The following is a 27,094-nucleotide window of genomic DNA, read 5'->3' on the forward strand; positions in this document are numbered from 1 at the left end:
GCTAATGAAGCTGTTGCTGCTGCTGGGGAAACGAGGAGGCGATGCGCGGCGAGGGATAACTCCCTTCCCAATTTGTTTTCCCCCGAAGAAAACGGGAAAATATCCCTGGCGGAGGAATTGGGGAGCAGCTTTCCCCGTCCGCGTCCTCGCCCTGTGGGTTCCTGAGGCTGCCCAGCCCCAGGCCAGCCCGCAGCACCTTCTAGCACCTTCTGTCGGAGGATTTCAAAGGGCTGCACGAGCTCTAATTAATTACCCGTGCTCCGCACGCATGCAAACGGAGACGCGGGGATCCATTTTACAGATGGGGACCTGCTTGTACGAGGAGGCCGGGCGAGTCACCCCCACCGGCGGGTGAGCCAGGAATTAAAAAATATTAATTTTCTGACTCTGAGTTCCCATGCTTTAAATACAAAACCCATCGATCACTTCCCTGTGCCACCACACCGACAGAGGCGGGCTGATCGCAAAATTAATTCCCTATCGCCTCGCATTCAGCCCAGAGATACATACACCCACACAAAGGCACGTAGCACTGTGCCCTCCTTGCATTCACATGCATACCTGTTGGTACAGTCTCCTATCCCCAGACGCTTTACAGAGTCAAAACAAGACAAAGAACAAATTAAAAAATAGTAGAGAGGGAAACTAATGTGAAAAATATGGGCAGGCTCAGAGCTGCTCGACCAAGCCTTTGAACAGATGAAGAGCCAGTTTGGTAGACAGAAAGAAGAGGGATGTCCCTGGAGTTAGGAACTACAAAGGACGAGGCTCCGGCATCAATGCAGGCCAGAGTGCAGGAGGCAGAGACGGGAGACAAATATTTATGTGAGAGCAGGGATCACGGCGATGGATGGGGACCAGATTTTCCAGGGCAACTGAAGATACAGACAGGCACCTGGCAGGATTTTCAAGAGCAAGATAGGTACCTAAATCCCTCCGATTTCAGTGGATGCTGGGATGTCTAACCTGCTTATGCTCTTTTGAAAATCCAATTAAGTGCCAGCTGCATGTTTAGGAACCTAAACACATTTGAAAATTTATTGTAAGTCTCCAGGGCAAATAAATTTTAAGAGCAAAGCACTGTCGTGCCAATGTCAGGAATTACAAAACGGAGTGCAGTTCCTTCCCTGCCCAAAAAGGAGTTGGTTACCCAGTGACGTTCAAAGAAACAATTTTGCATTTGCCTTCTGGGGTTTGCACATTGAGCCCTCCTTGTTTCCATCTCCTCTCCTCGTCTTTCGTAATAAACCAGTTCATGTAAAAAGGATACCCCAGCAGGACTCCTGACCCACCTGAGCGAGTCGCAGTGCTGCCGGTGGACGGGTAGGTGCTGGAGCACGACGCGAGCCAGTGGAGCTGTCCGGTGACGCTGCTGGGACGGCGATGGATGTGCGGCTGCATACGCTGGGAGGCTGGGGACAGCAGGCAGGCACCTGGGAGCCGGTCTGCCATCCTGCTCAGGTGCAAAGCGATGTGGCCAGAGGCACCAGACTGTGGCCTCTTGCTTTCAGGGGGTGCTTTGGGACAACTTGGGAAAGACCGCGTCTTGTTATGAAATAGCTGTGTATTACACACACACCACTAAGAGTTACATTAGAGCACTAATGACAGGGATTATTTTTTCTCTGAATCGAGTCTGTTTTTTAAGGTTATTCTGCCAGCGTGGATTTGCCCGTACGTTTTGATGCTTTCATTCATGTTTTTTAGAAAACTGTTAAAATAGGACTGCTGACGGAGTGCCAGACTTTCCCAGGAGTTCACTTTAAATATGTAGGTAGCAGATGTCTCTTGATCACTGATGAACTTTAAAGCCCACAGAATAAAATCTCAACAAACAACAGTGTAAAGAGAGCAAGCTTCTGAAAGGCTCTTCAGAAAACAGTATTTCTAAAGAATTTTAACGCTAACAGCTAAACTGACACAGCAAAACCATTGTGTTTCGCCAGTTTTGTTTTGCTATATACAGCTGTGTTTTCACAGATGCAAAACCATGTGTCTTCAGCAAAAGGTCTACTCTTCCCTTCAGATGTGAATGAAGATCAAAGGTTCAAACACAGAAATACAAGATCCTTTTCCCTTTGGAACATGTTTTTATTTTTTGCAGTGGCTCTAAACCAGAATTTCCATCTGTTGTCCTTATGCAACGTACAGGTTAACCTTAGCAGTAGGGTCTGCGATGCCATTATCTCAACAGAGAAGTGCGGAGATGAATCACCCTTGCATGTATGCTCTGAATATCTCACCAAGAAGCAAAAGCAGAGCTGCATCAGACAACAAGCCGTCATTTCACGGAGACTAGGGCTGAAATAGACTCGTTTCTTCCTTCCTTCACAGCACAAAACACACGTTTCCTGAATGGTATGTGGCCACTGCCACGCTGCAAATTCTCCACTCCCATTCTCTGCTGTAACAAACTGGTGTAATTCCTTTGGATTAAATGGCTCTGGTTCAATTTACAGCACGAGAGACTTAGGCCAGCAGCTTTTAGACAGCGTTATTTTACATTTTGTCTTCCTGTTTCTTTCCTCATCAGGCAGACAGTCTTTCATGTTTTCACAGCTGGCTGCAAAAGTGCAGGTATCGTGACAGAGGCACTGAGGCTAGTTGCTGCTATTGGCATGACTGTCATCTGCGACCGACTCGTCCGTGTGTAAGGGCTCTTTAGAAGCGCAGTACCTGCAGCAGCTATATGAAATGCCACCCGCCTCGTGTGCCCGGCGGAAGGCCCGCCGTGCCCGAGAGGGCCAAAGCAGGGGCAGGGCGAGGCGCTGGGCAGGATGCCGACAGCACGGAGACCCGGGGACCCGGCGGGGCCTCGGCCTTGCGGCCCGCCGCGCAGGCCGGGCCGGGGGCCGGGTTGACCAGGCGGCCGGGGGCCGGGTTGACCAGGCGGCCGGGACTGGGTTGACCGGGCCGCCCCGGGCCCTGCCCGCTCCGCCGGGGCAGCGCTGCCACCTGGCGGCCGACACGGAGCCGGGCCCGCAGGGCAGGGCCGGGCCGAGCCGGGCAAGGGCCTGGAAAGACGGCCTCGGCCTCCTTCAGGCCGCCCCGGCCGGCTCGGATATGCACGCTTTATGGAGCCGCGCTCAAGCCCCACAAGGCTTCGGATGCGGCTTGCTCAGTGCTTTAACGGGTGTTAAATTGGCTTCGGCAGCAGCAGAAAGCCCCCAAAGCGTGCTACGCTAACTGCAGTCTCCTTGAGAAAAACACATGGCGATGCTGCTATTGGAGAAGCCGGCGCCGTCACGGAAGAATAGCTCCCCAGTTTGGGAGCTCTTCCGCTGGAAAAAGTCTCCAGTGGGCATAGTTGGATTTAATTTCTACTTCTAATTGAAAAATAATCAACAGTTAACAGACTAGCTTTGCCAAAGATAATTGCCGAGAACAGCTTTTGTCAAGTTCAGCCTCTTTTTTATTCTTCTCCTGCCTAAGTCCCTCTAAATGTGCAGGGCAAAGATGGTGCTGCGGGTCCACAGCGGAAAGAGAGAGGAAAAGAGCGTGCACTGGAGGATCAGATACACACCTGCGTTTTTGCAATGTTCAAGATCTTATACACCCCTTAAATTAAAAAAAAAAACAAAAAACAACAAAAAACCACAAACAGCATTTAGCATCGTTTGCCAATTCAAATCAAACCCTTGCAAGCCTAGCAGAAAAGAAATTGCAAAAAGTCTAATCTTTCCTTGCTCCGTACAGCTTCAGTTGCCGTTGCTTTTGCTCCTTAGAGAAACACCAGAAGCTGGCAACACCAGCAATTGCACAGGGCATGGTTCAGCACCATGTTCTCACACGACCTCTGTCTGCAAACCACCAAGACACAAGTCTTCATTCTGCAGCTACAGAATTTCATCTTGACTTACTGCTGCTGCTCACGGGCAACCACAAAGAGCACTGTGAAGATGGCACTCACTAGAGCTGGTTGGTGTTTTGTATTAAAGAGTGAATAAACAAATCATAGTCAAAGCTTTGACATTTCATTATTTCAGTCAAAATTGGAAGGCAGGGAATATGGCATAGCCTGGTCTATGGTTTTCATTTTACTGTCCCTCTATTTTTGCAAAAGCAAAAAGAAAAAATGAAGAGAAAGTGAGGAACAGAAGCAAAACAAAATAAAACTTTGTTCATTTGTCTTTAAACAAGAAATATCAAGTGTGAAAAAATATTGTTTTCCAAAACTCTGGATATTTGCCTTTACATCTTGCAACCAGCTCTATATTAACCTGAGCAGAAGCTTAGTAGAGATGTAGCCCATCAAGCAATGGAGGAATTTACTCTTCACAGAGAAGACAGAAAATTAAAAACAAACAAACAAAACAAAAAACAAAAAACAACACTTTTACTAAAATGATTAGGCATATGTTGCCGTTGACTGAGTACCAGTGTGGGAAGAAAGCCTTTGTAGTTTAGCGAGGGAGCACAGGAACATGAAATGCCTTCTAGGGCGCTGTGCTAAGCAGCAGCCGTGACGCCTGTGCCAGCAGGACACGTGCTGCTCCCAGTGATTTCAGGCTGCAGGCAGATGTCCTCTTCTGAACGCAACCTGTGCTGGTACCAACCTGGGGTGCCTGGGATCACCCAGCAGCCAGATGCAATCGTCTCCACAGCCCTTCTGGTGGGAAGGGGTTGCACGAGTGCCCCCAGCCCTGTTCCAGGCAAAATGAGCCCCATTAGCGCCTATCGAGCTTCTCTGAGGCAGACCTCTAGGAGCAATTGCCTCTCCCGGAGTGGCAGTGAGACGGGAGCAGTGCCACTGTCAACCAGCACAGCTGGTTCCAAAATGCACATCTACGACCTTCCTCCAGCTACTCACTGCTGGCAAGAGCTAGCGCGCAGAGCTGTTTCGGGACAGCACTTCCAGTCAACAGGCGGGAGCCACGCATCGCGCTCCCGTGCCGTACTTTTGCATTGCCCAGCCACGTTTTGTGTACTTACTCTGTAATTAGAATTCAGCCGTGAATTCCCTTCCCTTGCACTGATTAATTTTCATTTCAGAACCAATTAGTGAAGGCTAAACTTTAGGGCTCGTACAAGGGAAACTGTTGCGCAGCCTAGCACCAGAAGAAATTACTCCATTTATTCTATTTCAAACAGAAAGCTTTAATGCCTCTTTGTTGTGCGAGCAACCTAGATCAGAGAAGTGACAACTCATCTTCACAACGACAATAATGTGAGCGCCCACTATCTGAACACAAGGTTGTAATGTAACATGATTAAACAGCCTTTTTTGCCGTAGAAAGATGTAAACAATTGCTAGAATCATGAGACCTGAGTTTTTTTGCAATTGCAGATTTCCTCTGTGCTAATTTGTTAGTCCAACACTTCTGGTGTTCCAATAGCAGGGGGTCTGCATTAGCAACGTTGGTCTTTTTGTTAACGAAAACCTCAAACCTTCACATTTAGTTCGATCTGCACCCGAGCACCGGAGAGGGATGTCTGCGCTGCACGTCTGCTTCAGGCTGAAGTCCTGGGAATGTTCAGTAGTAACAGGTGATTTCAAAGAACAAGGCTCTCCTCCAGACTAAAACTACCAGGACGTTTACATTATGTTCCTCTTCAAATTTCTTTAAACTTAGCATAGAAGACCGTGAGTCTTTTGTATTATGTCTTTGCCGTGCTCATTGAAGTCACCCAAATTTGGACAAGTTCAAAAACTCTGAAAAGCTGCAGTGCAACACAGGCAGGGAAGATTTGTTTCATCTACGATGGTACTAATCTAGATGTTTTGCCGTGCTGCTTCCCCTCGCAGCCCTTGTTCAGACCAGGCTGTGCAGTATCGCAGCCCCTCGAGGGAGCTGCGTGGGCACAGCTCCGGCACAGCCCCCAAACCTGCCTCTGACTGTGGCTCCCAGCAACTCTGGGGAAGCGTGGGAACAGGGGGGTCTCTTGTGCGTTCCTGCAAACATTCCCCCAAAACAGACGCTAATGAGAAGCCCTTGGGGGATAATGGGACTGGAACAAGGCAGCGAGGACAGGACAGAGCTGTTCTCCCATCTCTTCCGCTGTGAGCACGAGGCTCCCACCTGCTGCACCAACCCAGAAGACGCCGGTAGCACCACGCACCTCGATGTAATACCTGTGTGCTGCTCAGCCTGCCTGCGTGCTCTCCAGCTGCCATGCCGGTGACACCAAGGGGTTCAGTGCCATCTCACGCTAAAACACCCTCTGGGCAACCTAGCAAAACCACCCTAAGATACAACCGCTAAGGTTGCAGGACAAACTAACAAAAAACTAGGAAACAGGCAAATTCGCGTTTCGGTGTAATCCAAATTCAGCCCGTGGGGCACACAGCTTATGAAAGCGTCTTCAGTAACGTACTCGCAGAGATGTTTCATAGCACAGACCTGAATCACGACTGGATAAGGAAGAGTACTGTCTGTAGGAACCTGGGAGGCCTTTTTTGTAAGTAAGAGGGCGCTGCCATCAACGTTTTTGTATCTACCCCCTTCTGCTAGGGTCCTACATAATTAAATCAAATCCCCAAATGCCTTTGGAAGAGCTTAAGATATGTGACTGTAATAAAGGGCTAAGAGCTCTGAATCTCGAGCACTTTCCTGAAACCCCAAGTAAGGTTCCTAAATCTAAGAAAAGCCTGTGATTTAAGGCATGGTATTTCTGCAGTATTACTCCTGGTTTGAGCTTAGGTGGCTCCCTCCTCCCTGCATCTTTCAAGTACTTCCAGCTTTCCTCGAGTGGAGCTGCAGCCCTGATGCTCTATGGGACTCTAGGAGTTTATACTTGGCACAGAATTAAAATTACTTGGACATACAAAAGTAAAAGAGTGCAGGTGAAAAGGACTTGCATGCTCAAAGCTTCTGGTTTGGTTTGGTTTGGTTTTGGTGGTGGTATTTTCTTCCCCACATAAAAGCAATAAGTGAAATAAATGGTATTATTATTCCTTACACTGCTCAACTCCCTAGCACTTCTAATAATAGCAGAGGAAGCCTATTTATCTAACCTAGCACTGTTTTTCTGCTCTGATGGCCAGGTGCCTCACAGTTGCATGCTGAAGCACAGATCTCTACTTCTTTAACCGTAAGCTGACAACTGAGCACCCGGATTTATGGGACATTCGTGATCCTCAGCTCGCTATGCCTCAGCTCCCTGTTCGTAAAACAGCAGCAATACCAGCCCTTTTCATCATGAGGGCTTTCTGTAGATAAATTAATTAATGTTTGTTAAGCATTCAGATATTTATAGCAATAAGTGCCATAGAAAAGCTCATGAGGAAATTAACAATTCTGTCTTCACAGCAGGGTTTCAATAGTGTGCAGTAAATAAGGCCTAGGGCTACACATTGAAAAATTAGGAGAAAACAAAATATTGAATAACTGCTCATTAACTCAGCATCGTCCATCCTGTTCAGTAACTGAGGCAGGGGTCCTGTGAAAAAAACTGTGTATGATCCTGAAATTAAAGACGATGCTCTCATGTGAACGTGTAAGGGGGCTGAACTTGGATTGCATCAGCTATCTTAATTCTGACATTTCCTAACCTGAGCATTTTGGCCTTAGTAAGGCTGCTTAGTAAGCAGCTGCATGTCTTTGCAGTCTCCCATTATGAGAAAAGAATTATAAGAATGCAGCGTGTATGGAGATCTATAGGCTGAATGAACGTCGTTATCATAAAAGAAAGCAAGGTTAATAATCAAAATAAATAAATTAAAAGAGAACCGGAGCAAAATTTTGCTCCAGTTCTTGACAGGGCAAGAAAATAGTTGTGGATCTGCATTATTAATATGCAATAATATGCAACTGATGGGAATTTTCAGGGGAAGTGGGGTCAACGAGTGTATTTACCCACTTAAACAAGATGCGATCATCAACACAGGACAACACAGCCTTCAGCTCAATTGCTCTCTCCATCACAACGTCTGGATGTGAAAGCTGGAAATCCAGTGCCTTAGGAAACACAAGGTGCTCCACTTGGTTTTAAACAAACACCCAGAATATTCAGAGCTTAACAATTCCTCATTTGAAAAATTTCGCGGAGAAGGAGAGTGGAATATCAAGGATGTGTTAAGAGCAGAGCAGGAACATTTGCCTCGGCGAGCATGGGAGGACGGCACGAAAGGGGCCGCCTGGCAGCATCCCTCCAGCAGCCTTCCTCAGAGAGGGCAACTCATGAGGAGACCCAGCAGCAAAGCTACCTGCCTGTCAGCACAGACAGGCATCACCAAGCCGTTTTGGTGACTGTAGCAGCATCCAAAGTGGCCGTAGATTAATATGTAACACCTTCGTAGTTAAAATAAAAAAGCATTTTTAAATAAATCAAACATACAGCCTAAAAAAAAAAAAATGGCTAAAAAAGTAATGTGTATTCAACTACTCGCAAAGTCCTGTATACTTTTCATCCGAAATTTAATATCATGATAAGCTATTTGTTCAAAAATTAAAAGAGATAGTTTAGGGGAAAAAATAAAAAAAAAAATCCATCAAAATGTTAGGTGTTGAGTTGCTTAAAAAAGGACTAGGGTAGATCACAACTTGTCTTGATACAAACAAACTCTAAAAATAAAGTTTGTAGTAACAAAGATATGAAAAGAAGGGACAACAGGAAACTTTTTCATTTCTCAGCCACTGAGGATCTAAATTCATTAATGGAGATTTTATATTTTTAGTGTCTACTTCTTCCTTCCACTACAAAACAAAAGCAAATGGTGGGGGAACCAAAAGATACTTGGCATGACTATAAAATGTTGGATCTGCCTGAAACATGCACTTATTCTTTGAAGGGTAGCTTTCTAGCTTGAATAAATAAACCCGAGGGGAAAAATCTTGAGGCTATTTTTAAACTGTGCAGCAACATCCACGCTCAGACGACAAACAACACATCCACAACAGACGACAACATTTGCCTGGTGGGGAGGTTTTCACAGTGAAAAGTTTCTCTGGAGAGATTATTTACTGTACTAATTTAAGGTCCTGTTTTGTGGTTCTTCCTCCTCCTCCTCAAAGAAAAATAAAAATCCCATTGACTTCAGAGCAAGCACATGGATTGCTAATGATGAGACGGCTGGGATGCAGATTCAAATGATACACTTTTTCCATCCATTGTGCTCCTATTAAACTACCTCTACAGAATTACACTAATTGCGTACTTAATAAAATGCCTACTTTCAATTAATTAGCTCATATTCCTCGTTTAAGATTAGCCCTTAAAAATAATTAGGTATTAAATTCGAGACCACAAACACCAGATTCAGAAGCCGGGCTGGAGCACGCGTTTCCTTGTGTACGCTGACAGGCGCACGCTGACTGCATGCGCAGTGCTGCCGTCCATGTCTTTTCAGGGGATTATTATTTCGGTGGTGTTGTTAGAAGTAGGTTTTCGTGGTGTGGCCGCAAACTTAGCAGCCGTAACTGGGCTTTGAAACCGAAGGGGAAAATGCCGGGGCTGCTGAAGGCAATGGGAATTCTGCATTGCCTTCAGCCAGCCCACGGTTTCCCTCCAAGGCTTTTTGCTTCAGCATACGCAGCTCCTGGTAGCACCGGCCACAGTTCACGACCACCAGACCGTCACAAAAGCCAAGACAGCGAAAACCATGTTCGAGATTTGTTCAACCAGGCTGCAGCCTTAACTGGTGTGACCGTCCAGCTTTTCTCTGCACTTGCGCCCATTTGTAAGCTCGGCTCGATGCTTTACAAACCTGCACCTGGAAGCAAGCGCTTGCAGCCGGCCGCCGAGACCGCGAAGCACGACTTTCACAGGCACAGTCAGCGCCGGCACGCCATTGTCTGGAGCTGGTGGCAAACTGGCAGGAGTGTCAAATAAAATGCTGTTAAGAGTACGGTGTGCAATGGGGAAACTTGACTTGGGTTGCTTTGCAACACATGCACACGCGCGCGCGCACACACAGCCTGCTCTGCGCTCAGAAGATGGACAGACTGAGTAGCATCTGTGCTGGGGGGGCCGTGGAACAAATAAGTAATTGCTGTTTTTACTAAGTAAAGCAGAAAATTACAGCATATCAACAGCCAAGCCTGTTTGTTGCCTGGGAAGAACCATTTGTGTTCCAGTTCGGGCTTTTTACTCATTTGAAGTCTGTGCCTCCAAAGCACATTAAAAGCATTTTAATTGTTGTTATGAGTTTATGTCCTTGTATAGATTTAAAGTCTATAAACATTACGGGGGGGCAAAACAAATAAATCCAAGCAAATTTTCCGTATTTTCAACAGCGAAATCTGGAGGAAGGAGCAGCTTTAAATTATCACCTTATGTATAAAACGTGTAATTCTTTTCAGAGAGCACATCCTGTATTAAAAATCCGTCTTAGTCTACCAGAAAAGCGTGTGGCTATATGCATGTTTTCCGAGCTACATTCAGCTCTCTTCAAAAAGACATCCTCCAGAATAGCACTCTTTAGGGACAGTGTTTCAGGGTTGACAAGAACATTAAACCATATTATAATTATCTCTTCAATGAAAACACGGCTTTGTAGTGGAGGCAATGCACCGTTCTCAAGGCGAGTGTTATTAGGCTGTATGTGTTTTCTTGGAAGGAGATTCATGGAAAGAAAAAAGCTTTATAATTTACTGCAAGGAAAAAAAACACAGAGTACATGTCATGCATAGCAAAAGGGATTTTACAAAGAAGCTACTAAGTTGAGTGCCTCACTTATCTTCGAGAATGCTTGTCCATAGTAAGTGTGGGGATCGGTTTAACACAAGCTACAATATACATATAACATACATTCAATTTTCTGTGACCATTCAGAGGGATAACTGCAAAAAATTGTCTTTAAAGTAAGGGAAATAAAAAGCAATCGCCTCCTATGCCATAAATGAGTTCTGTCTCATTCTTTTCGAGGTCACCACTGAACAGCACGCATTCTTATCGCAGTACAGATAATAAAATCTTTTTCTTAACACGAATACAAAGATTTCCTAACCCTTTTTTCCACATCTTATATATGCCATTATACTATTTTCTATTATACTATTTATACTATTTTCTCAAATGAATCTGCAAATTAGAACACACCAGTACTGAAACGGTGAGCAAAGTTGCAAACTCCACCAAGAAAATCCTAACACCTTCTTAAATGACCATATTTAACACGCGTATGTATACACATTTTTCACACATGCACATTTGTTTTCTTCTTTAAAAAAATAATGTTACTGATTTACAATACTTGTGCAACACCCTGAATTATTTTAAAATAGGAATTTTCTTCTTGCTTGCAAAAACAAGGCTGCAACTTTTTTCTTTATGTTAGGAAATAGATAGACATTTCCGATTTGAATCTTAAAAAGGAATGAACTACAGGAAAGAAACAAATGATGTTAGCCCACAGTTTAGGTACACTCTGGACGTGGCAAATGCGGACAATATTATGAAAAACATGTGCACAGCGTGCTAATGGAGAATTGCAAAGCTGTGGCATTTCAGTTGTGCGCATGCAAGCACAGGCGCACGCAGGCGTAATCACAAAAGACAACAGCCCCAATAAACAGCTACCAAAAATATACCCCGTTGGCCTAATACTAGACACAACAGCTTGAGCATTCTTATAAAAAAAAAAAGTCAGAAACTCACCAAATCCTGGTTTTAAAAGCAATGATAGGTATCCAGAGAGAGCGCATTCTGAACAGTCAATTACTTTCACATTTTGTCCCAGGACTTTAAAAGTTAAAGGCATAGTTCTGCCAATTGTGAGATGCCCCATCCAGCACAGACCACCCACAACTACTGATTTTCCATCTGGTGAACAAAACAGACATCTCCCTAATTATTTTTAAAAAGGTTTTTTTTCCTAACATACTTCCTTTATTTGTCTGTGACCTGGAACTTAATGGAAAACCTGGTAGATGCCAACCTCATTTCTTGTAATGAAGCATCTTATTTTCCCTACTTTAAGCATGCTTATTTAGAGGCTGTTTAATAGAAACTTATTGCCGAAGCTGATCTTTGATAGGACCTAAATTACAAAATAGTTTGAAATTAAAACAACTTTGTATCTAACCCTAAACAGTCTACTTAAACATTAACCATTAGAAGTTCTTCCCTTAAACCAGTATATTAAAAGAGAATGCAACTGGGTTTACAGTCTCTTACGCTGGGTTCCCATATTGCCAGTGTCAAAATTTATGCCTTTTTTCAGCAATATGGTTGCCATTGCCAGCACCACACTTATAAATGCCAACTGTAATTAAAATCTGGCACCTTATACAAGCATTAAACTCGCTTAAAGATTTAAAAAAAAAAATCTTTATTTTAAAATATCCTTGCAGTGTACGCAGGCGTTAAAAAAAAAATAACAAAAAAAAAAAACCACTTCTTAGTCTGCCAGTTTTAGAAACATCACAAAAAATGGTCCAAGTTGTCCAGAAAATTGGTCTGGAAAAACCTATACACGGTGCTCGTCTTTCACAGTAGATGGACGCGGGGGAGAGATGGCAAAACCTGGGTTTCACTTGAAAAAGACTCCGAAGAGGTAGCACCCCCAAAAATCTGGAATCCAGGCAGACGGATGGGGCAGGTACCACGCAGCCTTTACACCAGCCCTGTTTGCACTGCCTGTTACTGTTCAGTCAACACCGCAAGTCTCTCTGCTCTCACGGTGAAAGACAAGGGAGGCAGACGACCGCCAAAGGGAACGGAGGCCAGGCCGCACCCAGAGCATTTTCGTATTGATTGCGGTATTGAGGCAAGAGCCTGTCACTGGGCTTCTTCCTTCTTACGTGCCCTTTGCCCCGACATTGCTGTGCCTGCAGCAGCGGGCAGAGGCTCCCCGCCACGAAAACCCTCTGCTGCGTGCCCCAGCAGGGGGGGAGTGACCGTGAGGAGGCTGAGGACATACAGGAAGACACAGAGTTGTCTTGGAGAAGGACTGCGGGGTAGAACGGGGAATGGGGAAATGTCACATCCAGCAAGATTTCCAGCCGTATTTTCAGTTTGTTTTCTCACATACAAAGCTGGCTTACTGACATCTGCCAAAGATGAAGGACCTGTTTTTTAGAAGCTGAGACTCAGCAAAGCTACCCCGCACGGCCTAGTGGGCAGCGAGCAGCGAGTGTCTCAACTGCACGGCACCGGAGCACCCACACTACTACTTCTTGTCTGGCGGCACTGGGCCAAACTCGTCCCCACTGCCTGGTCCTTAATCGGTCCTTAATCCTGGCCAGTCAGCAACAGAAAGCAACAACGTGCTGTGGGAGCGCCTCGATGAGAAGGGAAGGATCGGCCTCCACAGGAGCAGCGCCAGCCGAGACCGGGAGGCAGGAGGACGCGCGGTGGTGGTACCAGGCCAGGACTGAAAATGTTGTTTTCCCCACATCCCTGAGTTCACATCGTTGGCTGAATGTCCGGATCCTTATGTCAAACGTGCACTTAGGTTCATTTTCAGTCATCGGTACCTCAGTTATTGATGATTTGCAGAAGGATGAAGTCTTTTAGGCCACTTACTTCAAAATGACGAGTTAAACTACCAAGCAGGAAACCTTGAGTTAAATAATTAACTTGAATCTTGTTTTCCCGTTTATACATTTTAGTTATTTTCTTGAAGAAAGGTTAATTCTCAGTTTGTAACCACCAAAGTATGTTGCTTTGTAACTAAATATAGCTTTTACACTAAATTTGGCACTTCTTATTGCTTGCCAGAAGGACAGAGTAGCTCTACTGATATCTATTTAAGCTTTTCTATACCTCATTATACATTTTTTCAGATTTTTTTTTGTTTGTTAGAAAATCATGGATAGCACGATTCCTATTTATTAGCTGATCCCTTTGTGCTCATGTATGATTTACGTTTGAATGCAAACTGGAATGCAACTTAAAATGTAGAGACATGGTTTATCAGTTGCATTGCACTGTTGTAAACAGGTTAGCCTTAATGAGGAAAAATATATATTGTGGTTTGATTTTTCAATTGAGCTATTAAAATAACTCAGCATTAGCTGGAATTAGCACAATCTAGAAATTGGTCATAACATCCTTCAATTCTGTAGTATTACAAAATCTAATCCTCTCATAATTACCTTTTATTCACAGATTGGTAGAGAAGAACAAGCTTTTCTGCTTCTTTCAACTCCCAATTGGTCAAGTTTGAATGAATTAATCATTTAATTGAGCTAATTGAATATACTGAAGAAAATATTCTCTTGGTACTTACCCAAGAGACAGTGGATCTCAAAAGCCACCTCAGTACTTCAAACAACTCAAGTATCCAGAGTTTAGGCAGTGACCTTCAGCAGTTCAATGGCCTGACTTGCAGCTTGGAAGCAAGAATGTACTGTTTCCATTTTGTTTATTTTTTTATGATTTAAGCAGATTACAGTAAGCTTAGGCCTTGCCACCATTTTAATAGATACAGTTTTAAGAAGAAAAGAATAATTTTGAAAACTGTTCTTGTTATTTATTACTTGATCGTTGAGTTTTACCCATCTCATTGACTCCGGGTTCAGCTCTCTGCTTATCATTTAGTTCAAGATTTTTATTTTTTTTAATGGAAAAAGGTGCCAGCATCACCACTGCTAGCAGTAGAAAGCAGCAAAAACTAATCAGAAATATTTTATGGAAAAGTGCCAGATAATACATATTTTTATCAGTTGTGGAGCTGGCAGAAAGTGGTCTGAAACAGCAACTGGCGCTGTCTAAAGTTTTAAAAATCTTTTACATCCTTCTCTTCTGCCCTAATCTTCCTTCATGGCTGTAGAGTGAAGACATTCTGCAGCCTGCCCTCCCCATGCTTTGCAACGGGTGTATCAGGAAGGTGGTGAATGTTTCAGCCTCTGAAGCCAAGGCCTCCAAACATCTTTGAGACCTACAGTACCACAGAGGCCCAAACTGCTGCTAGCCATCCCCAGAAGTTTGCATTTGGTTTGAAACTATTTAATTTTGCCATTAGTATTCCCTAATGAATAAGTGACTAAACCCCACAGCTGCCCCAAGAAATGCAACCTATACGGTATCATATTTGTTTTCTGGTTTATCTTGTTCAGAAACGTCAGTGCTGAGCTCCTGCAGGACAATCACCTGCTAATAGCATGCATGTTAGACACAATACTGACCTTAAAGACAAGTTGACTTAACTGAACTCTTTATCATTTCAGACATACTCAAAGGGAATCTTTCTTGCTTGTGTAAGTACAACAGTAACTTCAATTTCGGTTTTGGAATTCAAAATCTGGAAATGCCAAGTCACCTTCCCCACTCCTAGTATGCCTTTTTGCAAGCACTTTTTGATTTTTAGTATGTGGAACAGGCTTTTTTATCCATTCCAAATGTTTTAAATCACTAAATCTGGACAAGCTTTTCTCTATTTTAAGACTCCATATCAAAACAAGGAAATTAGGAATTTCCACACCATGTTTTGATACATAATTTTCGTTTCTTTCCAGCAGTCCTGTGAATATGGGTTATCATGAAGCAGGGCAGGAGCTCCAGGCTTGAGAATGTTCAGATGGGAAGGAAGAAGCACTACGCATGCTCCTATGTATTTGTCAGAAGAGGTAAAGTATGTGGGTGGAAAGGAATGCCTTTAATTTTTAGCCCTAGAAAGCTCTACAGTGTCAAAAGCTCTGCATAGGGTTTTGTAATTTCAGACAGATGCGATCCATTGCAACCGAACTTCTAGAGAGCTGAAGAGTTTACGTGGACTCAGCCTTGCTGGGAAGAAAGAAACTTTTCCTCTGAAAATGAGATTCTTCTTCTGTCAGTATGGAGATGGGGGAAGAAGACCAATTCCAGTGGTAACTTTTCAGAGGAGAGCCACAGCCTTCACCGTGTGACGGGCACTGTTTAGTACCCCTGTGCTCCCAAGCAGAACTTGATGTGCTACAGAAGTTACGAAAATAATTAGTGTAAACTGGTGAGCTGACAACAGAAAAGGCAAATTCTCATTGATGCTGAAACATGTTGATGTACTTAAGGCATGACAAAAGTAAACAAACACATAGTATGAGAGGGGTTCTCAGATTAAACGAGTACCACGGGTGAGAAAATGCAGTTAACCAACAGCAAAAACCAAAGAGGAGGGGGAAAAAAAAAACAAGAGCAGAGACCAACACGCTGCTGCAACACAGAGAAAGAGATGCTAGGAGATTTTTGCCATCAGTCTGAGTTTTGCAGAGCAGTGACTGGAACCACCAAAATTTGGCTGACCAGCTTCCAAATGGCACGTGAATGCACCTGCACAACAGCCCCGATGGGATGATGGATATAAGAGTGAGTGAAAGAGCTTAAGGGAAAAAGAGTCCCGAAAGAGATGATTTTTGCTGAAGAAAAGGTTTGCTGATCCAACATCATTAACTTTCAGAAAAATGAAAAGAAATAACTGCGGAAGTCTCTTGCAAAGACAAAACTGTACTCCTAGGAAAGGACCAGCTCTGGAGGGAAACAGAATTACGCTGACCAGGCTAAACTAGCTGCAGTTTCCTTACTTCATCCTGAGATAATGTGTCCTGCAAGAGGCCACCGCAGGAGCTTATTCCTGTAGTGCTAGAAACACCAGAGCCACAAAACATAACAAAACCTCTCATCATAAACGTCATTAGGTATTTTCACTATTTATGGGTGTGATGAGATGTATCTATCTCAGCAATAAGTCAAGGTACGGCACAGAAGGAACAAGCGGTTATGGAAAACCATGCCATATGACCTCTTCAGTACGAAACCTCTGGTGAAGCACTGGAAAAGCCCAGCAGCTTGGGTCCTGGAAAGATCTGGTTGATGAGGCTGGGAGCTCACTACCCAACACTGATAAAGTGTGATGCCACGTGTCTTTTCCTGTCAGTTAAGCTAGAGTAAAATTTACTCCGTGTTTTGAAATCTGCTGGAGGAGAGAGGAGCTCCAGGTCACCAGCCCATAGTCTGGGCTCCCTGTTTCATTTGATTGTTGCAGGTAAGCAGCAACTGTGATTTTTTACCATTCAACAGATGTTTGCTGGTCACTGAAATCACCAGAAAGGTCAAAAACCTCAATGTGCTTACAAATTAAACTGCCTTCTTATACCCTTGATTATTACTCATCCGGTTGAGAGTTGAGGCAGGGTTATGTGGAAAAACACTGAATTTCCATTGTCACTGTAGCAGCTGTGCCACGAGCAAAAAACATCAGCCTTTGGGGTGCCCATCTTTTACAAGCCCTAAAAACCTCACACTGTACATAAACTAAAAAAAATGAAGATGAATTATATGTTTTACTTTGCCCAATTCCTGTTTGAGATATATTCTACTTCTAAGACTACTTTAAAGCTGCTTATATGAGCTTATTCCTCTTCTCATGGCAAAGCACACCTAGAATGATTAGAATCTGAATAAACCTTGTAAAGTTCCATAATTTCCCTATTTATCTGAAATGATATGTTCCTCTAGCAAGGAGAAACGCCAACATGTCAGAACCTTCCTGCCCAAGCGAAATACGATGGATTGTATCGCATTATATCACAAACTTTGGTACCTAGTGTCTTCCTTTCAGGAAAAAAAATGCACGTCGCCCCCCACCGTTAAAGGGAACACATGGGTTCCAACTGGCTGCCATTAAATTTCACATCTTAAAACCTGCAAGCAGACATATGGTAGAAGCCGAATTACACGGTACTTCTGAACTTGCTGCGTGTATTCCAGGAGGATGGGCTGAAAAAACAGTCTCAACAGTTCAACTTTTAAACAAAAGAAAACTAACAAAAGACAAAAAGGGGGCACCATTGTGAGAATGATTTTTTTGCCAGCTACATTTCATTTCTCCATGTTTAACGACCTGTCTATACTAAGAACACTGCGACCAGACGAGAATATAAGTGCATCATATTAGTGAGATAAATCTCAGGACACAAACCAACACGAGCCTTTCCTTTATGTTCTGGGCAATAAAGCTGCTGCGGGGTGAGGAGGGAGCAGGCAGCAAAGTGAGGGGGTGAGAAGCGAACTGGCCATTAACTTATCAATTCCAGGCCTTGGCTTTCTAATTGACAACCTCAGGGCTACTTTCATCACTTGTCGACTTCAAACCCACACTCAATTTTTCCTTTAGATAATGATGCAACTATAGCATAACGGTGTTTCTGACATATTGCAGCATGTAGCGGGAGGAAGATTTCCTCGGTAGCTTAGTTTAACAGGAAAGGAAAAAAAAACAAAAACACTGTTAAATGTTTTTCACATCTATCAACTTCTCAAGGAATCGGTAAGACAGATTTTATACTTCTAGTAGCTGAAGTGAGCATTTTGTATTGGCTCAACCCAAAGTGCCTCAGAGTGCTTCAGTATGGTATAGATTCAACAATAAATAAGCTGATGCTTAATACAATAAACCCACAAAGTATTTGTGTTTAAAGCCTGAATAAAAAAGAACCCACAAAAACTGGAAATAAATACGCTACGGATCAGAGAGCTTAAATTAAAAATACCACAAAAATAATACCACCGTCAAAACGCCACCTAGAAATATGTTTTTCTCAAAGAAAATACAGAAGTAGCAGAGTTGCAGGAGTGCTGTTACAGGCACGTCCTTACAGACAGCTGGAGAACCCTGACTCGAGTCCTGCAGGAATCAAAGTGGTCCGCTGAAGGCAGCCAGTCCCTTTGTGAAAAGTAAGGTCCGATCCTAAGTAGGTTTATCATATTTTGATGACAAAGAAAAAAAAACAACAACTAAATTTTGTCAAGTAACAGCATGTCCACAGCCAACAAAGCACCTGGCTCTAACATAAACAGTCACATAACTGCCTTTTAATAGTGGATATAAAGGTTTGAGTCCTGCAATCAACTCTGCGAAGGCCCCGGGGTCATACTAAACTCCGTGCAGTATCTGGGGCCCCAAGCACGTCAATAGAGGCAACAAAAGCAGCGTAAGAAAACAGAGTAATACAAACACACCTCCAAATATCGGCTGCTTCTCTGGATCCTAAAAACTAGGTACAGAGGGGTGGCAGCTTGGACACTATGCCGTATCGCCCCTTGCTGCTGAAAACAACGCACGTGAACGCGTAGATGCTGAATTTGTGCCGATTAGCAAAACAAAGGTGCTGCCGGCAGCCGTGACGCGCAGTCAGCTCTTGTCTTCGTTGGAATTTATGTTCTGATTGTGCAAATTGGCACCCACGTAATTGCAGTCAAGGAACTTTAATGAGGCTGTGAGTAGTTCAGCTTGCATTGGCTGAAGGAGAAGAGTTCAGCCCCAGCAATTTAGGGTTATAGATATGGATGGCTAGTTCCATAGCATACACTTGGGAAGTTTTCAGCCTTGACCCTAACTGAGCGAACGACAAAACGAACCAACCAAAGTCCTCCGCCACCACAACCGACATCCCAGGCATTAATTGCTCTGCTTTTGTCACGCACACTTGAAGCATACCAGGGGAGCACGCTGGGAAAGCAGCGCCTGTTGTGAGGACCAAGAGGACTGGGCTTCACAGTTTCCTTGGGCTGCCGCGCTAGCACCTTTCGGGGTTTCTACATCCATACGACTGCGGCGTGTTCCTTATCCTGCAGAAGGCATTCATTGCCTGCTGGGCACTGTAGCGATTCATTTCGTGCAGATTTGATGCGCTGGCGTTATCAACCACGTTGGTGAAGACCTCCTTTCATTCCAAGTGTTGGGCACGCTGCCGCTGCTGCTCCTCGGACAATAAGGAGGTGAGAGCTCTTCCTACAAAGTGCCTGGCCCACATCATGGGCAAAGTTGACCGCCCTACAAAGTTGCAAAATATTATTGAAAAGTCAAGGGAAACGTATTTTATGGCCAAATTAGCAGCTCAGCAAATGGTTGGCTATAATGGGAAGGCCAATAAGCCCAAGAGCTATGCACAACAACCAATGGGGTTTTTACTACAATCGTTCCCCATTATATTTTGGGGCAAAAGACGTACGAACCCAAGAAGTACAAAAATTCAGGCTACTGTACCAACTTAGAGGCAGGTGTTTTTCAGTTTTTTAAAACCAATACCAACCACCTTTGCAATTTTGACACTGCAGCCGGCAGTACGAACGGGTTACCTTTCAGAGTGTGGAGTATAAGTTTTACAAGCCTGTTTTGCCTTCCTGCAGGCGCTTTGAGCTTATAAATGGCACCTTTCAGTGTCCTGAATTATGAAGGGCAGCTAGTCCTGAATTCTCCTGTCGCTTAATGATCTCACATAAAATGAGGTCCACAAAACTTTTATTACCACTGCAGTTCAAATTCACAGGTGAAGAACCACCAGGGAAAGGATGCGGACGTGTCTCTTGCTTTTGCTCCCCTAATTTTCCAGGTGCAGGAAAGCTCCCCTCTCAGGCTTTAGCAATCAGTTAACTCTCAAAGCGTAGCCTGATCTAAATAAAAAGCCTAAAGTCTGTTACCCCAAAAAGCACCGGAGGATATGAGGGGAAGGCACTTGAGTGTGACACACGCTAGCATCAAATTTAGGTTAAAGACGTGAATGTAAAATGTAATCTGTTCCTCCAAAAACTATTTAAGCATTTACTTACAATCTTTTGCTTTCCACATAATTTTATTCACTCGTTGCCATTTAGTGTATTTGATGCTCAAGAATTGTAATATTTAATTAAATCTTGAATTGGTTCCTTCCCTGTTCTTGAATTAACACCCGACGTTTGGAAAACATGCTGGACCTCAGCAGTCAGACTGAAAATTCAAAAGAAAGACTTTCCAAAAAAATAAAGGACTTTGTTTGCTACAAATTACTTCTGCATTTATATAAAGATTTAACGATTCATGGCATGCCAAATTCAGTGCTAATGAGTTTTGGGTTGTGTTTTTCATTTTTGTTTGAATTTTTTTTTCTTGCTAAAAACAATTACTAGAGGCCATTCAAATGCCACTGCATAAACCAGGAAACCTAGTAAAACTGTAGGTAAAATTGGCATTTTGTTTCAAGCGTGGCTCAGGAGTCCAATTCGCTTGTTGGCGAGCTGCATCTTACAAACAGCTCTTGCATCTCCTCCAAAAAAGAAGCAGGGTAAGATGCTTTTCAAAGAACACATCCACAACACTCTTTAATTAAAAGCAAAAATTAAAGAGCAAAACCTCACCATTTAATTCCAGCGTTCCAAGGATGAAGGATCTTAGCCTTTCTGCCTCCCTCTCCACTTTCCAGCGAAAAGTAGATAAATTAGCAGAAACGTAAGCTCTTCACTCTCAGTACCTCTTCAGAGAATAGACGTGCCCATGGGAGCTTAAACACCTTCCTGGAGAGCATTATTAATCTTGCTCCTAACAGCGTTAGTATATTTAAAGCCTATTAAAACATTATCTAGTCATACCAGTGCAAGCCTTGCTTTTTCGTGACCTGGTTTCAAGAAACAAATAAAAAGTCGATGGAAATTATACCCAATTATGTTTCAGCGGTCAGTATACAGACCCCTGTCCACCTACGGTAGGAAATATATATCCAACATGGGCATTCCCCACCAAATGGTGCCATCCACCACACGTTGGCGCTTTGGTCTAGTGGAAGTGCTGTCTTTAGCCGGCTTTGTTCAGCCCCTCTATCTCTGCCCACGGGCCTAATCACCCTTTCAGAAACCTACAGATAATTCAAACCTGATTTCGCACTGGGCGTACCATTCCTGCCCGGCTGCGGAGGAACTGCTCCCTATTGACACCACTGCAAGTAAAGTCACAATCAATCCCTTTGACTTCAGCCTTCCAAGTAACACATGCACTACTCCAAAGGCTTTCCGATGACTTTTTAAGTGAAAACATCCAGGATGTTGTGGGTTTGAACACATCAGCATAGCTATTTCCTAGCAGCTGATAAGACGAAAGTTAATTATTATCGCCAGGAAATAGAAAGCTTTCTGTGATGAGCTAGTCTTGTTATGCATATATTCAGTATTTCCCCTCCTTCTCCAAATAGCATTCACCAACTTAAAAAGAAAAACAAAACAAAACAAAACAAAAAACACAGAAAAGCCACCCCCACCCAACAGACTGAGCAAATGGGAGATATTCACACTACCCAACGCCACTCTCCAGTTCACCCCCAAAAATCCCGTTGACAATTTCAAGAGCGGGGAATGAAACCCCTTTATTACCGAGCCCGCAGCAGATAAAGCAGTAATTGTAGTTATACAGTATTGGAAGTGTAGCTACAACATAGCGTGACAGCTTGTTAGTGTTGAAAATATATAAGCTCTTTGTAATTGTGCCTTTGGAATGCCATCTGTCTTGAATTAACATCCACCTGGGATCATGTTTCGATGACCAATATGGACAGATTACTGGAACTTTAAAACCTCGCTTTCTTTGTAATTGACATTTAAACTGTTTGAAGTTTCTCATTAAGTCCTTTTTTACAAATTAGGTGCAGATGTATAAAGCTAAATGTACAGTACTAAGGGAAATTAGGTCACCTGAAAGCTCAATAATAAAATGTATCTATTAACTGTTTAAATGCAACGAGTACATTAAAATTTAGAGATCAGCTTTATGCTCCAAATTCTTCAAAGTTTCATCATTTCCCTTTCATCGCTGCAGAGCCCCTCATGCCAACCATTTTTAATTAAAATGGCAGAGAAGAAAGCAGGTTTGGCTGCTCAGCCACGACAGCAGGTCAACCCGGGCCCGCAAAAGGGGGAAGGCAAGGCCTCAGCGGTGCCCATTTCATGGGGACAGGTGAATCCTATTTACGCCAACGGCACCGGGAGAGTTGCAGGGCACAGGGAGAAGTGAGGGGCGACCAGGTGTGTACGGCCAAAGGCCTGTTAGCCCTCTCTCCTAGCCAGAGGTCTCTCGGGATAAATCAGGACACAGCCTATGTGAAATGCACAGCTGCAGGCCCTTCTGGCACCGCAACTAGCGCATCATTTCCCGACGTTATGCCAAGCGGCGTAGCCGAGCTCGGCCCCGCTCCGAAGGATGGAGCGGAAGGATGTGAGGGAAGAAACTGTCTTCGTCTAAAGGCTGGTAAGCAAGATGAATAAGCTGTGAACCAGACCCTTTACGTGTGCTTAGACTAACTTATTTCCTCTCAAGCGTACTGTCCTCAGTAACACTAGTTATTACAACGATTTTCAGAGCTTTACTTCTTGCATCCCCTTACGAGCCTATTCTGGGAAGCTATTAGAGCTCTTTGCAAAGGAAGCGTGAACTTTCAGCTGGCCATGTTTCTGCTGCTTCCAGTCAGCAGCCAAGCAACTTCTGTGTGACGCCAGCTGTGTACCTGCGTGAGGTGGGCAAGCGTGTCATGAACGGTGCCAGAACAAGACAGATCCCAGGTCCCTCATAAACAGGGTCTTTCTCCGTGCTCAGCTGCACCTCTGTTCAAGGGGGAATTCAGAGAGAAGCGATGTGCGTTTTTAAAAGAAAGAAAAATGAAACCTGCCTGTTTGCAAGCAGGCAGCAGCAGCTGGGAGAGAACAAACCGACCAACACGTTACAGCCAGGTGACGTTCTCCAGGAGGGGACAGCACAACTCACTTGGAAAGAGGAACAAGACAGAGGAGTAGCTCATTTGCCACTCACACCTGATGAGAGAGACGAAGAAGTGTACCTGTAACTAATTCCGTTGTGCTCAGACACTTTATGACTGATGGCTTCCGTCTCGCTAACACATCCCCAGAGGCGGGTAGAGGGCCAGGCAGGACCTCTGAGGACTGCACTAGCTTTACGCGGCCTAGTTGGGGTGCCAGTGGTGATTAGCTGGATACGCTTGGCTTTGCACCCTGCTTCTCATTAGCATTAATTAGCCAGCATCATACCTCTGCTGCTGCCAGGAGGAGAACTGGCTCAGGCAGTAGTTTCACAGCCCTTGATACTGAATAAGGAATTGCCAAGGTGCACACCGGGGCGTTTATGTCAGCCCCATGTCTTTCTGCCAGCTGCGGAGGAGAGCAGAGACTGGCTCAGCGTAAACTCAGAGCAGCGCAGACACCTCTAGGTGCGACATACACACCATGTATAGCCTCCCTAAGCCTCGATGTTAGAGAGCTCCATCGGGTCTGTCCTTAGAGAAGAGGATCACACCACCAGGGACTCGATAAGTGGTGTTGGAAGCATCCCTCCCCTCCCCGATGTGAGGCACGATCAGGTTCTGCCTGGGCAGCAACGAGACAACGCCGCTTTAGGTGAACCAAAGTGACCTTGTAGTAAAGCAGATGCTGCAGATGTTTCTGCCTGACAAAGTGTTTTTATCACTAGAAAGTCATGCTTTCAAATAAAATTCACCTCAAGGCCATCATCTTGAAAGATACACTTAAAAACGTGTAGAACGTGAAGTGATTTTTTTTTTTTTTTTTGGATAAAGGTTCAGGAAAGAAATCCCTCGCAGACTTAACACTTTATTGATATTCTTGGTTATAGCTCTACACACGCACCATGCCACCAGCTGCCGGCAAGGACCGTGATTCGTGTCTTTCCATTTAAATGTTGCAACAAAGAATAAAATTATTTCACAAGTAACAAAGGGGAACCCTTTAATTTGCTAGAACAATTTCAGCTCCCATTGCATTAGCACCCTCCAGTGTCCAATCCATGAAAAGCATCATCACTACTCATTTGCCAAGCAGTCACAAACTTGTCTTGCGAAACCCGGCACGAAGCAGCAGTGGGCTCCTGGGAGGGAAGGTGAGAAGGAACTCCCCGTGCTGTAAACACTTTTTATTCCGAGGGTAGGCATTGTAGGTGACCAACGTACAATCCCAGAACAAGAAGCGATGCGGCCTTATTACTAATCCTGTATTATCCCCGTGCAGACGTCCGGTACGCCTCACCACACCACGGAGATCCGTTACACCCACTTTAGTGACGCAGCGACTGGAGCAGCGCTCCGCCAGCGGCACTCCTGAGGCTCCTGTGTTGGTAACAGCCGTGCTCGTGCCTGCACCTTCAGACGACACCCTGTATGCGTCCACGCAGTATACTCCACGCTCTGCAGTTCTCCACCAAGACGCAAGCTCAGCGATGCCGCCTTCACTTGACCTGGCGCAGGCACGTGGATATAATCCTGCCTGAGTATGCCATGTAAAGAAATACACGTAAAAACACCTCTCGTACACGGGTGAAAGATGCAGTCAGGTAGCTGAGGGCAACCAGGTGATCGTGCTTACGTGTGCGATGTCCTTCTTTCACATCACGAGTACCTAGCACAGAGAGAACCCTTCATACAGGTCTGTGGTGAAGAAAGTTTTCATATTCGACGCTTTACTGCAGCATTGTCTGTAAAAGCACATTTAACGTCTTTAGGAAAAGGAGAACAGCTGCGTTTGTTATTCCAGAACAGCTGGAAGGAGGGTTTTTTGAAGTTTTCCCCGAGAAGAAAAGAATCTTTCAAAGGCAGGGAAGCTCAAAAGGCTCTGGAACGTCACAGGTGAGCAAAGCCAGATCGCACCAGCTCTGGGTACCGCAGGTTTCATCTCCCTGCTAGCAGCACACACACTCTGACCACATCCTCAGGCAACTCAGGGCAGTGGCTTCGCAGGGACGGTAACATCCTCGTGAAGGGAGGGAGGTGGCAGCTGGAAAGGCAGCCACCCCAGGCCGGTGGTACCTGCTGTAGCAAGGGCCCGGGCCCGACGGTGTGGCAACAAGCGCAGCGGGGTCCGGACCCGGTGGCACCTGCCAACGACCAGGGAGCTGCTAATTAAATCCAACCAACACGTGCCTGATGCACGCGCCCGCCTCGTCTACGCACACTGTGGACTCCTCATCTCCCCACAAGTAAATACTCACAATTCCACACGACCAGAAATAGCGAGCAAAGCTTGGCATTTATGATCCTGCACCAGCACGGCGGAGGGGGGAGGAGGAAAGGCATTTGCATGTATGCATCTCCTCCAGAAGCAGGCTCTAAAAATAAGCTGAAGGCAGGAGGCTGGCAAATGACCCTGGGTGCCCTGTGGGACAGTGTCACTGTGGGCAAGAAAGCCTGACACCAGGATTTTATGGGCTCAGGCACAGCACAGACAGCCCAACTGCCCCTGAGCTCCCCAGGAACACCAGCATCAACAGTGCACGTTCACAGCAACATTTACACTACAGTTATTAGGCTGCATGCTCTTCTGTTAGTCAGCTATAAAACATTTACAGTATTATGGTCTCAGCAAGAACTGCAAGGATTTAGAGCTTTTAACATTAAGCTGAACTAACACTTGAATGCCTGCCTAACGCGAGTACTGAAAATCAGCTTTCCCTCTGGAAGCGCTGTTGAAAACCCCACCGAAATCAGCACAGACACAACCATCAACCACCGTGGCACAAGTTGTTCCCCACCTTGTGGGTAACACCTGCCAAGTGGGAAGCCTGGCACCAAAACCACGCCGATCCCCAGCAAAAAGGCGTGACGGAGGCCTCACCTTACGAAGCGTGCGCCACTCAGGGCCTGGTTCTGCAAACTGACCTGTGCAGGGACCGGCTGCTGACAGCACAACCCCGCTCATCATCCTGCCTGAAGCCCGTGTGCTCCAGCAGCCACCAGCCCAGGCTGCCCAAAGCCCCACCCGGCCGGGCCTCGAGCACCTCCAGGGATGGGGCACCCACAGCTTCTGTGGGCAGCCTGTGCCAGGGCCTCACCGCCCCCGCGGAGCAGGATTCCCTCCTAACCTCTAACCTAGACCTCCCCTCCCTCCGCCAGGCTCCGAGCAGAGCCCCCACCCCGCGCTGCTGCCCCCCGCTTACCGGCGGCACACGCCGGCCCCCCCCCGGCCCGGCCCCGCCTCACTCACAGCCGCCGCCGCACCGCCCGCCTCGCCGCCGCCACCGCCGCAACCGCCGCCATCGCCGCCTCGCCCCGCCCCGCCGCCGCCCATTGGCCGCCGAGCGCCGCCGCGGCGCGGTGATTGGTCGGGAGGAGGGGGAGGAGGCGGGAGGGGGCGCGGCCAGCGCCACGTGGGGGCGGGGGGACGCCCCCCACGTGCCGGGGACGGAGGGGAGGGGAGGGGCGGGGCGGGGCGGGGGGCGGGCGTCGTGGTGGGGGCGGGGCGCGCCGCGCGGCCGTTACTGGCCGTTAGTGGCCGTTAGTGGCTGTTAGTGGCCGTTGGGAGGGAGGCTCCGGCTGCTACCGCCCTTCAACGACCGGGGCAGTGCCTGGGAGCAGGAGGGGGCTGAGCAGGGGCCGAGCTTCGCTGGCCCAGTCAGTCAGTCAGTCACACAGTTACCCAATCAGTCAGTCCGTTGCTCAGTCCGTCACCCAGTCTGTTGCACAGTCACCCAGTC

General features: G+C 45.7%; 1 protein-coding gene across 2 annotated transcripts in view; it reads right to left on the reverse strand.

Moving 5' to 3' along the window:
• CLYBL (citramalyl-CoA lyase) overlaps window positions 1-26,692 on the reverse strand; it is a 159,518-nt gene extending 132,826 nt beyond the window's left edge. The window contains exon 1 of one of the 2 annotated variants that reach the window (XM_083821526.1): window positions 26,605-26,692. In XM_083821526.1, coding sequence (XP_083677652.1) covers window positions 26,605-26,657 — 53 coding nt within the window. In that variant the 5' untranslated portion in view covers window positions 26,658-26,692. The remainder of the gene's footprint in view (window positions 1-26,604) is intronic. The other variant, XM_083821528.1, reaches the window with a different exon arrangement.
• Between the last annotated feature and the right edge of the window lie 402 nt (window positions 26,693-27,094).

Source organism: Anser anser (assembly GCF_964211835.1).
Source record: "Anser anser genome assembly, chromosome: 1".
NCBI lineage: Eukaryota > Metazoa > Chordata > Aves > Anseriformes > Anatidae > Anser > Anser anser.